Source organism: Cuculus canorus, chromosome 16, assembly GCF_017976375.1.
Source record: "Cuculus canorus isolate bCucCan1 chromosome 16, bCucCan1.pri, whole genome shotgun sequence".
NCBI lineage: Eukaryota > Metazoa > Chordata > Aves > Cuculiformes > Cuculidae > Cuculus > Cuculus canorus.
In genome coordinates, this window is record NC_071416.1 from 9,963,164 (window position 1) to 9,976,408 (window position 13,245).

The 13,245-nt window shown below is 47.1% G+C and overlaps 1 protein-coding gene across 2 annotated transcripts in view; it reads right to left on the reverse strand.

The window, feature by feature from the left end:
- COL20A1 (collagen type XX alpha 1 chain) overlaps positions 1–11,264 on the reverse strand; it is a 49,954-nt gene extending 38,690 nt beyond the window's left edge. Inside the window, exons 1-7 of one of the 2 annotated variants that reach the window (XM_054081829.1) lie at positions 10,889–11,264; positions 7,257–7,341; positions 4,694–4,804; positions 2,846–2,989; positions 2,456–2,611; positions 1,415–1,615; positions 65–220 (exon numbers count right to left, since the gene is read on the reverse strand). In XM_054081829.1, coding sequence (XP_053937804.1) covers positions 65–220; positions 1,415–1,615; positions 2,456–2,611; positions 2,846–2,989; positions 4,694–4,804; positions 7,257–7,329 — 841 coding nt within the window. In that variant the 5' untranslated portion in view covers positions 7,330–7,341; positions 10,889–11,264. Of the gene's footprint in view, positions 1–64; positions 221–1,414; positions 1,616–2,455; positions 2,615–2,845; positions 2,990–4,693; positions 4,805–7,256; positions 7,342–10,888 lie in introns of both variants that reach the window. The other variant, XM_054081828.1, reaches the window with a different exon arrangement.
- Between the last annotated feature and the right edge of the window lie 1,981 nt (positions 11,265–13,245).

Consider the following 13,245-nt stretch of genomic DNA (forward strand, 5'->3'; position numbering starts at 1 on the left):
AACAGAGACTAAAACCCCTTTGGACATGGCCTTCCCAAAGTCAAGAAACAGGAAAGTGTCCTACCTACTCTTATCTTGTCTTGGGCAATACTGAATGGGGAAATCAAGTTGCTCAGGAACTCCTTTATGAGTTTGAAATTGTTGCGTCCGATGCTCCAAGATCCATCCACAAGAAAGACAATATCAGTCATTGTAGATGTGTCACACTGAAACTGGGAACCTGGGGAGATAAGGTTTGATACTCAGAGAAGCAATTTTAAGGAGGAAAAACTGCTTCAGTTTTAAGATCAAAACCAAATCTGCTGTATAAGGGCTTGTCTGGATGGTGGATTAGACCATCTGCCAGCCTGATGCTTCCCAGCATCTTGGGAAAACCACATGGCTACGGGTAACACACCGAGAAACTGAGTGGTGTTCAGCTGTACTTCTGTGAAGGATGGGTTAAAGCTGTCAGGAAGTGTGTGCCTAACCCAAGCACTGCTCTACGAGCTGTCAGCTCCATTATAGATCAGCCCCAGCCTATCACTCCCTTTTTATCTAGACTAAGTCTCCAAGAATTGCAGGTGATTGCTTAATTCCATTCCGTCAGGAGATCCCCCGTGGGCTATAATTATTTTGTGACTTTATATTAAATCCAATCTCCCTGCTGGCATCACAGATACTCAATTCCTGCATTTCTCCACACCCCAGGCCTGCAGCTTCTTAGAGGATAGGATAGGGCATGTTGCTGATTGAATGCATCTTCCCCCAAATATTTTTCAGATAGGGGATTTACTATCTTTGGTGGAGGAAAAAAGATGATCCCAACAAGATTCAGTGGGCTGCAAAGAGGTTGCTGTCTCTATTCACAGCCATGGGTTCCTACTGGTTTCAAGGAAACAAATAAGGATGTTCCGGCCAATCCCATTCCCATCACTTCAACGGGGCTGTAAGCCACCTAGCTGATGAATCTGAAGGATCATCGTGGATCAGTTATCTGTGAAACATGAAGAAGTAGTCCAGGAGGTAGAGCAGGTTGGGTTAAGAAACATCACTGATATGCTCCTCCCCTTCTGAAGGCTAGGGAAGATCCATGGCTAGGGGAATCTGTTGAAGACACAAACTCTTACATGGCTCTCAGGGGAAGTTGGCTACATGAACAGAGAGAATAGTGGCAAATCAATAAACTAATCTCTTTGGAAGGAATTTTTGGCCTAACTCCAGTTTGCCTTAAGATCTGTTATGTCCTGCAGAACTCCAAACTTCTCCAGTGATTCCTGACAGCTCCCAAAATCACAACCTAGCAATTAGAAGCACTGTCAGCAGCATCTGTGCTGTTGGAAGTCTTGGTGACAGAGTGGGATGGCAGGCTCGTATTCAATGAGCTTCAGGGGAAACAGTGGGGAAGAAGTAAGACGTTTGAAACCCCTCTTACCTCTCCTCCATGAATCCTTTGTGGGTTTTTCTTTTCCTAGAGACTCTCGCTCCGAGTGTGCAGGAGTGTGCTTGGATGATCTTGTGGCTGTTGGCGTTCCTTCTGTCACACCGGCCTCCACACTGGGCTGGTTTCTTGTGGGTTCTCCTGAGCCCTTTGCCTGAGTCCCCTTCTGTCTTTTCTTTTCAGCTCTGTCCTTTGCTGTGCTCCAAAGAGAAAAAAAAACATTTTCCCTTGCTGTGTTACCCCCATGCGGCCACTGCACTCGCTGGCTGCTTTCAGCCACCTATCACAGAGGTGTAGGGGACTCAAGAGAGGATAAAAGTCCTACAGCCTTTGGCAAAAAGGCAGTCAGACAGAGGAGATGCTCTTCATTCAAGCCTCTCTGAGAGGGCTGCGAGTGGGCTAACGGGTTAATAATAAACTCAGTAATGGATCGCATCAAAAGCTTGTCCTTCCCATTAGATCTGATGATAGAAAATAATGACTGCTCATAAAATATAAACCAGGGAAAACATGCCATGGTACCTAACACTCAGTGTGCTTTCCAGACTTCGGCAATCTGTGGCTTAGAAACACCCTATGTTAGGGCCAGTCTTTTTTATAAAGGTCCTGATGGATTTTTCTTCCATCAACACATAAAAATGCTTTTTCAAACACATGTAAACCTTGTTGTTAGACACAGGAGTGTCTGTGCAGTTATACGCAGCCCCCAGCCATAGGGGAGAGATCACACCTTCTTGTAGACCATCTGCCCCCTAGGAAATCAGGCATCATTAACCTCAGTGCTTTGGGAGCAGCTTCTTCTCAAAGGATTTGCTCTCAGTTGTGACTCTCAGAAACACAAGGATGTGCTTTTCTCAGGCTGGACGGTTTGGTTAGCATGAGGGGCAAATATCTTTAGGGTTCTTACCCTGTTCTTGTAGTTAGAGATGCATGCAAAAGGTGAAACTGGACTAGCACGTCTCATTGAATGAACATCCTTGATGGAGCAGGGGTTGCATGGGGTGGAAGGGGTTGTAGGGACAGCTGTGCACCCACCTGGCTGTGTCAAGACGGCATTCAGAGGTGGTGGGGTGGCCTCTGTCACCCTGCTGTGCTCAGCTGCTGGACTCCCCGAAGAGGTGAGATTCTTTCCTGATGCAGTTTCTGAGTTTCTTCGGTTATTTCTAGTCTGAGATGCATTTTTTAGCTCTTCTACTATAAGCAGGCCAAAAACAGGGAAAGAGAGTAAATCTAGACAGGTCTGTGAGTCACAGCCCATCCTTTATCTCCTGGGTCTTCACCATCCACCTTTCCAATCAAAATAGTGACAGGCTCTACGATAGTGGCACAGTCCATGGGGCGTCCTCTGGAGGATGAGCTCTTAGGAGCCACATCTCCAAGAGCCTCAGGAGCTCTCTGAATGGTAAAATGTGTCTCTCTACTTACTCACAAATTTCCTCTTGGCAAACAGGGCTTCCTGGGAGCCGTTGAGCACATAGACCTGCAGCGTGTATTCCTTGGTAGGGCTCAGCCCCCCCACTGTGGCTTTGGGAGTTTTGGTTTTCAGCATGACTTCTTGCTCCGAGTCCCCTGAGGTGGGATGAGAACACAGTTCAGAGACTGTTAGAGCTTAAATTTAAGTTGACAGTAACAAAAGCACTGATAAAATGCAGGGAATGTCTGCCTAGGGACCTCAGACAACTCCCATTTCTTTTTTAATTTTGTGGATCTCTGATTTTTACTCTTTTTTTTCCCCAATCCAGAGTTGAGAACATTTGTTGTTTTTTTTATTTTAAATCCCCGAGACGTGCCCAAAATGGAAAACCAGTTTCCATTCACCATTAGTGCAACTTTCACCAACTTCTTGAGAAGTTCCTGAGTGAAAAGCCAGTCTCCAGAGGGTAAAGACTGGACAATTCCTAGTAAAGACCAACTATGAAAACACCTAAACAGCTGACACGCCTGAGGTCACACATGAGAAAATAAGGAAGTGGCTTGATGTTGTTGGAGGTCATCACTGGCGCTTGGGGATCATCTTATATATTCCAGCCACTCTCCCTGTGCTGTCTCGCCCCGTCTCTCTCCGAGCGCAGCTGCTCTCTGTGGTGAGACGGCTCATTTCTGAGGCCAGCACTGCCTCCGGAGCCCTCCCAGCCATGCCCCACAGCGTTGGGGCATGTTCTGGGTCTATGATGCTTCAACCAGCCGGGATCTGGGGCAGTGTGGTGCTGGCATGGCACTGAGCAGATGGAGCAAGGGAGCTCGGCAAAGCAGCGGCCAATGCTGCGTCGCAGTCTCTGTGCTACAAAAAACTAAAGGAGAGAGGCAAACTAAGTCCCTCAAATCCTGTGATTAAGAAAGGTCTGCTAACTTTAAATTATGGAAATGGATGCTTTCCAACGCCACCATCCCTAGGAAGAGGAAAGCCTCAGGCATGTGCTGGAGCCAGGGCAGGGATTCCCTGCATTCCCGGGATGCTCAGAGCTCTCCGTTGAGCTGAGGCCTGCGGAGAAACAGGGCAGGGAAAGAATGAGAAACTTCCTGCTCCTGCTTGGGAAACAGGTGGAGGGTGAGCTAAAAGGGAGTAGATGATCTCAAGAGCTCTTCCTGCACACACTCCTGCCTGGAAGCTCTCTTCTCTGACTCACTGGGAGAGCAGCGGTGACTGAAGCCCAAATGCCAACCAAGACGAAGGTTGTCTCCAACCACTGCTCCCCCCACCAAGGGACACTGTGTCCTTCCAGCACCACCAGGTTCAGCATCCAATGTCAGGGAAAGCTGGAGCTTGGCTGGAGCAGGGACCTGGGGACTCAGTACTGCTCTTCCCACAGGGTTTAGGACTTCCCATCCACGTCCCTGCAGGTGCAGGGAGAGCTAGGAGCTCCCCCAGAAGAAGCAGACAATGAACCATTCTATTCTGTCTCAGACAGCAACATTTGCTGGCTAAGGCTTTCCCCTAGGATGAAGGGGGATGAATTCCATCTCTGTCTGTGAATGAGTGGTAAGAGGGACTATGCCTGCACTGATGTGGTACTACAGACTTCTCTCATTGTGACCAGAAAGGCTTCTTGTCCGTACTGCACGTACAACCCAGTGGAGAGTTTTGATTTAGGTACTCAACACTTGAAACCAGAACAACTAGCAGATGATTCCCTCTTTCTTATTTGTATCACCTTAAAGGCTAAATAATGCTCTTACTTAAGTTCTGTTGTCCACCTGTTAAAAGGAGGAGCTCAGTCCCTCACTCATAAACAAATCTCTGCTGAGTCTGATGTCCAAAGCATTAACACATACCTGCCATGGGCTTTACTCGAACTTTGTAGCCGTTGATGTCCCCTTCAGTCTCTTTCCACTTCATTTGCAGTCTGTCTTCTGAAAGGACAGTGAGCTTCAGCCGGCCTGACCCTGGGGAGGAGATGCGTGTGTGCTGTTATAGATGCAATACCTCCCTCTGCGTATGCACACCCAAACACTGCATACACCACCTCCTCTATGGACATGGGAACAGCTGTGGCGCAGAGGAAACCTCCACCAGCCCATGCAAGTCCTCAGCATCCCCTGATGCACAGCAGCTCCTGCGCTCCCTCTGCACCTTTGCCAGGGAACCCACCTCGAAGTACCGCAAACCTGCAGCCTCCGCCTTATGCAGAGAGGAGTTTCTCAGGTGCTCACATAATACCACAATATATATCTCTGCAAACACGGAAAAAAGAGGTGAAGGCTTTCTCTGCACTGCTCACAGCCTGGAGGACTCTCCAGGAACATTCACGCAGGATGTTTCGTTCCAGCAATTGTGCTAGTGCAAACATCTGAAACGGGGGGGGGGGGCAGGGGATAGAGAAAAGGACTTCGGGAGGCTCCTCAATAGGCTTGGGCTGCTGAGAAATACAGAAATTCCCCAGGTGATGGATCCCATACTCATACAGAAAGTTCATTTCAGAGGCAGCTCCAAGGACCAGCTGGGTTTAGAATGAAAAAAAAAAAGAAAGAAAGAAAGAAAACCTAATAAAGTGTAAATAACAGTTCCTGGCAGGGCCGTAACTCATGGGCACCAGCTTGGATCAGTTTGCTGCAGGGAGCAGCAAACCGAATGACAAATCTTGAAGAAGAAAATAATATCAGGCAAGGAAGTAAAAAGAAGAAAAAGCACATTCCCTTATCACCTCCGGATTTCACAGGTATGTTTTAAACCCCAGCTAGATGTCTGAACTCATGTATCACCCTTTGAATCAATGATTCCACAGTAAAACAGCTGTGCTGCTGTACAAACGTCACCATATGAAACTTTTTCACTTGACTGGCTATGGGAGGGCACTCAGCAGATTCGCCTCCCCTCCTTCCTGGCATCGTACCTACAGCTGCCTTTCCAGCAGGCTGCCCTAATTCAATGAGTGAGCGTGTCCTTTGCCTCCACCATAGAACCATCTGCACTCAAATGCCCACCCTCATCTGCAGTTGTTACCAATTTCTTTCCCTTTACTCACAAAAAGATCTTAGGGTGACCTGGAGCATCCTGCTCAGTGCTGGCAAACTGTTTGTGTCGCACTCCTCAAGTCCCTAATCTAGTTTTATAATGACGTTCAGACATCTCCTGACATCTTTGCCATGAAGCCACAGCCCAGGAAAGCAGTGAGGACTTGCTTGTCTCAGCCCAACATCTGTGCCTTAACCTTTCCTTGCAGGGACTTCCTGCAGTCTGCCCAACAAGCAGACAACTATTTTGGAGAAACAAAGCTCAGATTTACTTCTCAGCCCTGGCAAATCTGAAGAGGAAGAAAGAAAATATGAGGAAGAGGGGTTAGGGGCAAAATCAACCCCCAGAATCAAGCTTAAGAGAAATAATAAAAGATCACGGAACAATGAGGGGGATTCATAGTTAGATTAATCATGGAGCTGTTGTCTTTTAGCCAAGTGCAGTGTAGCTCCTTGGCCATCACTCTAGGAGCCCAGAAGCTAAAAAGGCAAGAATGTCCCCGGACAGATCAGAAAGGACAGCATCCTCTAAAGAGCCGTTATGTGCTGGATGCAAATGAGCCCCAGTGCTTTGAAAGCTCCACTGTTTCTCTGGCCTGCGTTGGATGTGTGCTCTTTGATGCTGTAACCTTGCTCTCCGGCCGACAGGAGTTAAGCTCAGACTTAATTACAGAGGCTGTTCTGGAAGATACACAGCATAGAGTCGTGTCTGTCCAAATTCTGAAGTGCCATGGCTTCTCTAGAAACCTTTATGCTGACTACTTCCCTAAAAGGTCTGAAAATAATATCAAGGTGGATCTTCAACATCAGAAAGGATGTAGTGAGGTGCTATAGGTATTTTCTGATAATATATGGTACTATGAGAACACTATGTATTACAGGAGGAATGCACTTTGGGTGCTTTCTTATCCAGATGTTGCACCACGTGTCACCACGTACATCCAAAGCAATAGTTTCAGAGGGCAGGACACACACGGGACAGAAGCAACACCTCTCTACATTCCTGTTTCTCGAGCTCCATTGCGGGTCACCTAAACACCCTGCGTTGCTTATACAGGCTGAAATGCATCCCTGGTGCAAGGGAGCGGCCCGCTGAACCCCTGCCAGTGGCGAGGACAGGCTTTGCAGGGTGGGGAGGGATCGAGATACTCTCCCCAAATGGGCCCCTTCATCTCCCGTTGCTCTCCATGGGTGGGAGCAGGCTGACTGGAGCTTCACCAACAGACACCAGAGCACAGCAGCCCCCTGAACTCCAATGAGTGAGTGAAAATGGTCCTTGCAAGTGGTACCACTGTCAATGGGAAGGGCTCAGTTGGATGAGTTGAGCCAAGTGACATCCAGACCAGAGGGAACTGCCCAGAGCAAGGGCAGACGGGCTCCTTACCTTGGCCTCCTCGTCCCCAGACATGGCTCATCACAGGCAGGCAGGCAAAAAAGAAACAAGTGCAAATCAGCATGGTGATCAGGACCTACAAGAAGGCAAACACCAAGAAGGAGAAGGAAAATTTACATTTTACCATTTCAAAACCCAGGTTTTTGCAGTCAAAATTTAAGGGAACACAGCTGGTATATACAACTCTACCACTGACAGCACTGAAAAAGTGGATGGAGAAGCACCTACTAAATTTTCCTGCAATACCTATATATTATTTTATATCCTTGGTCTCTCCAATACAGATCTTGAGTGCCTTGGATGAGCACTACGTTGAGTTGGGCAGTAGACCTTGACCTAGTACTTCTCTTAGCCTGCTTGGTCCTGGAGATGGGCACTGCCCTCTTGATAGGTCGATCTCAACAGTGGTGCAATAAGTGCTGTGTTCTGCTCTGATCACAGAATCATAGAATTCCTTGGGTTGGAAGGGACCCTTACAGTCCTTTACATGCAAGTAAGCAACATTGACCAAAACACCAGATAGACAGATTCTAGAACAACTTCTGGTTTAAGCCATGCAGAGGTAATTATTTCTGATTATCATGACCTACATCAATATAGTTATACAAACATAGCATCTTTCTCATCTCCCTGCAACGCACACAGGAATCATAAGGGGAAAAGCATTTAGGGGAGCACTCTTTGGTAGATGAGCACTTCACGACACAGATTTAATAACCCTGTGGTTGCTGCTATAAAGAAATTGTGTGGTAGGAGGGACACAGCAGATGTAGCTGAGTTTATATGTCAGCTGTTTAGAAACAAGGGGTTTATTTCTTATTTCATGGTGGAGTTCCCAAGAAGTTGTATTCGGGACTTGTTGGGATAGTCTTGTTTTAACTTGTTCACCTGAACAAGACTGAAAAGCGATGCACTTACGGACTTAATCGTAGCAGAGGGTCAGTTTGAGTTAGAAGTACCCTCTGTGGCATTGCCAGAGCTCGCTGGGTAAGGACAGCCACCCCCCAGCACTCGCCCTGCAGCCTCCAGACCTCAAGCACCTTCCGTGGTCTTTGCTGGTCTGTATTTCAATTCCATTCAGCTTGGGTCAGGAATGTCAGACTGGCATATAACCACACTGGTGGAAACAGTGCCTCCCCCTCATCTCAGTCTCAATTTACCAGGTTGAAAACACACGCTGTTCGGCTTTTTGCAACGCATCATTGGCATCTGTCATTTTTGTGCTATGCATTTCACCCTTATTGCTTTTGGCAGAACCAGACCATACACAAATTTCCTCCACCACAGTCTGCAGTGAAATTTCACTTGTGTTCCTTTTGATGGACAGGTATTCAGAGGCTCCTGGCAAATGCCTCTTTCCCCTCAAATACATCAGCTTTTTAGTGATTTCAAGGAAAAATAAATATGCACATGAGTGACCCAGCCGTGATCTCCTGGAGTTTAAATCAGTTCTAAATTGCTGTAAGAATGGATGGAAAACTATGCAAGTTATAACAGGGAGATGTTAACCACTCTACTCCATCTGAGATTAGTTTTTTTGGATGGATGATCAGGTTATACAGAGCAACTGCAGCGTAACTGAAACCCTTAGCCATGGGAAACACTTGCTGCATTTTTTTTTCTCCAGCTAATATAATGAAGTCATTGCTTATGAAAAACAGCAAACACTTTACAGGTGGGTGTCAGGAATCCAACCATGACCTCAAGAAAAGCAAAGCCTGCCCTGGCTGTAGAGGTAAATGTGACAAACAACAGCAAAAAGCCTGTGTTGTTTAAAACATTCCCTGTTTCAGAAGTTCCTTTGTGCCATTTTTGCAATGCCACAAACTGCTCTTGATTTCCTCACAACTCCCCCGTGGCTCTGCTGGCAAATGGGATGCCAAACCCAGGCAAAGGTACAAGACTGCCCACGACTTTTTCATGTTAACCAGGGTTATATGGGATCCGAAATCCTGTGAAATAAACAGATGGGCTTCTCCAGCCTGCCCTGAACTGAGCTTCCTGCAGGGCCCAATTCAGCCAGGAGCTTCACCCTGATGTGTCAGTAAGGATGAGCTTGACATGAACCCAGGTTGGATCCGCTAAGTCCCCAGGGTGGAGAGCTTTGCTGCAACCAAAGCAAGGAGCAGGCACTTCAGCTCTTTTCCTAGCTCAGAGGCAAAGCCATCGCTATTTTGCTTCTCTAGCTTTCATTTCCCTACCTGTAAAGGAGGAATAACATAGGCATCTGTTTGAAATGATGGAAAACACACAACTGGAGGAGCTATCTCTTCCCCAACCTGCAGAGCATCTTCTCCACAGGTTACCTGCTGGGCCTGCAGCCCCTCCTGAGACCCCATGGTCCCTTCACATCCATTTCAGCTCTCACCAGTGAGCCAGCCTGAGATGTGGATTCCAGGACGGAGGGGACCACCGTGACATCAGCCGGCTGGCAGGCAGGCAGCCTCTGGCACGCTGATGCCTTGCTCTTATTACTTGCCCAGGGAAGGAATTTGGAGAGAGCAACACATGGAGCATGTGGCATTTCCAGCGACTGGAAAATGGCTGGAACACACACACACACACACACATCACTTCCCACTCACCCCAGCTGTGTGCTTAGAGGGGATTTGGAGGTTAATGCAGTGGAGATCCCCTTATTTGTACATGGAATTTTAAAAAGTTGTTGCTGTAATTACAGAATAAAAATCTATGCAAAAAAAAATCCCCACCACATCTTTAAGTCAGCACAATTAGAAGTGGGGATTCTGGGGGTGCTGTGAATTGTTTCCACCCTCCACTGCAGCAGTCTGGGCACATTTCCATCATTCCTCATCCCAGAGGGCATAGCTGTCTCTGCACACAAGTGCTGACAAAAGCAATGTCGCTCCATGGTCCTCTCACTGCCAGACACACGAGCAGCGCCAGGGTCAGCCCTGCAGAAGAGACAGTGACCTGCCAGAAGTGGCCACCTCCAAGGAGTAAGTCTATCCCACACTGCTCAAGTGCTTTGCTAGTTAAAGGACTCAGATTTAAAAACACATTCACCACCCCCTTTCTGTTTCTTTTTTCATGGAATTCTGTATTTCAGTTCCACTGTTGAACCAAAGTTCTCAGGTATTACAGCACAAATAAGTAAGGAACAGGTTTCACTTCCAGGCTGAGCAGCTGCAGCTCTCCAGAGCCCAGGCAGGCTTAGGAACATCAGCTTGATGCAGACCCATACCAGAAAAATACCCAACAACTGCCATTGCTAACAAACCCTTCCAAATACTTGTCCTTTGGCAGCAATTTCCTGCAGGTCTTATGCTGTTAACCACCAAAAAAAAAGGAAAAAAAACCAAACCCATAACAATAGAATAAAACACGAAGTGCATTTCTCACTCAAAAAGAACTAATAAAGCAATTGATAAAGCAGTCCTGGCGACATCCAGACCTCACCTGCAGCAAAAGTTAGTCTTGAAGCTACTCTACCATGAGAGGATGAGACCTGTGCAGCATCAGCAGTGCTGCCCCAGCTCCAAGTGTCCCAGAAAGCAAACCCCTGCAGAAGTTTCCTGCAATACCCAGGCTTGCCCCAAAACAACACAGCCCCTCCTCGGCATCTCTGCAAACTGAGCCCCAGAGGAAAACGAGCCACAAACCTCTGTGGTGCGACGCGGCTTTCCCTGGAGTTGTCGGAAGGTGCGATGAATCCAGCTACATTCTTAAATAGGGGGAGAAGCAGCCCTGGCGCCTCGTCTGCTCCTCGGCGTGATGAGATATTTCAATCCCCAGACGTCAGGAGGGATAAAGAAGGGGAGGGAGAGCAGGGGGAGAGGGATGGCGATTCCCCCACCTCCCTCTCACCACACACTGCTTGGCCCCTACATGCTGCTAAATAAAGCGTGCACGAAAAGCAGGAGTCTGCTTGATGAAAGATAGCAGTCTACTTTTAGGGGAGTTGCTAATTATACGCTAAATATACATCTAGGAAGCTGCACGCTGATTTCCTAGAGCGCAGCAACAAGTCGTGGCTGCCGCCCACTGTCAGACTCCCAGGGATGAGGTCAGTCCAACCCCATACACATCCCATTAAAGAGTTTTTGAGTGCCTGGCGTTTGCACCGAAGGCAAATAGCGTTGCATTTGTTTAAGGAAATTAAGCACATCTGTAAGTTTTGCGAGGCCAGAGGCTGAATCATGAACTGGAGCGCGACGGTGCTGCAGACTTCCCAGCTGTGGGATACAGCCCTGACCTCCACCGGCATGTGGTCCCCAGCCCCAGAGTGCCTGGAAGAGCTGTTCACTTCCATGCCAAAATTGTTTTGGAAAGATTTTGTCCTTGTTGCCAGGAATGGAACAACTGACAGGGGCATTTTTCAGTACAAATGGAGGCCAGATTTTCAGCTGCTTCTCCAGGGACTGTCAGCATCACTCTCCCATTGCAACAATGAGCTGCAAGAAGCTTCCAATTGCCATTCTATAGGAAAAAAAGGCACCTTCGAAAGCATCAACTCGGATAGGAAAAAAAAAAAAAAATCATGGTTTTCAAATATTTGTGCACTCTAAGGAAACATTTAGTGGCAAAACAGCAACATTCATTGCCATTTCACTTTATAATCTACTAAGTATTTAAAAGCATTGCAATATACAGACCAAAAGATAACATTAAAAGTAATCATTTAGATCTTGTTAAGACAAAATATAACTCTCCCGTGGAGAGAGAGTTGTCACTGCCCTACATGTAAATACCACAAAATACCGCTTCTGGAATTCCTACTGCATTTCAATTGGTGCCCAGATTTGCTACAGTTTACTTTTAAAACTTGCAGGAAGTGAGACAGGACAGAGGACAGTTTTCCTACACTTTACTTCTAGGAAATTCAGATCCAGAGCTAAAACTTGTGCTCTGCTTATGTCACAAAAATCTGGAGCTGCTTCCAGTGCTTATGTTCAGGTTGTTGCTTTCAGACCTACTTATCCCAAGGTGCCCACAAAATGCTGTAGTCTCTTGACTTTGATTTTAGTTCAAGCTCAACAGTCTGGATATTAAGCCTTGGGGCCACTATAGACACCCAAGCCCTCCATGAACAGCAACACCAACCAGAACTTAAAAAGCAAAATGGCTTTGGGTGCTCCTTTGCTTGCGCATGGAACAACTAGAAATAACAACTATGAGCATATTTACAACAGGCTTAGAAGATTGTCTGCTTTCACTTAGAGGCTGGAAGGACCCCAGTGAATTATCAATGCAAACATCTCACTTGGACCATGTTCCAGGAATGCTATGCTCCAAGTAGTCCTAATACCTCTGCACCAGCGCTGGGGGACCACATATATCCCTTTATAACAAGGAAAAAAAAATGCAGCCAGCAGTAATGCAACACCTAATACACAGCTAACACCAGATTTTCCAAGAAAGTCAGCTCCCACTTTAACTAAGTGAAAATGACTGTGGTTTTGGGTAGGGCGTTTTTTTTTTTAAGACTTGGTTTGTAGCCAGAAGAGCTGCACCGAGGGACCTGCTCTAAGCAGGAGTGCTGGAAATCATCCTGCTGTATGCAGAGCATTGCAGGCTGATCACAAACAGGATGCTCAGTGAATTGGAAAGCAAGAACCCTACCCAGTTTCTTGTTATTACCTGTTTTTCTGTACTTAGTTCATTCGCAGGAGAGTCTGCATATGAATATTCTGCACCGCCTGCAAATGAACTCATTCTGGGAGCAGCAGGGCTTGGGGGGCCTGGGTTTTGGTGTCTTTCTCTCATTTCTGTTCCCTCCCTACAACACTTCCCTTATGACAGACACCATTTGGGGTTTCTCCTTCCCCAACATTGGCTGTAGCAGCCTATGATGTTGAGGACTTCTGCCTGGCCGCATGCCGAGGTGAAGCTTGTTAATGAATTTAAAGGTTATTAGGGGTGGGGACACAAGAAGTACACTCATGGAAGTCTCACCTTTTCAAGAAACTCAGTTCAAGACCAACCAGTCCTGGCTGTGAGCATGGCAAAGCCAAGAGAG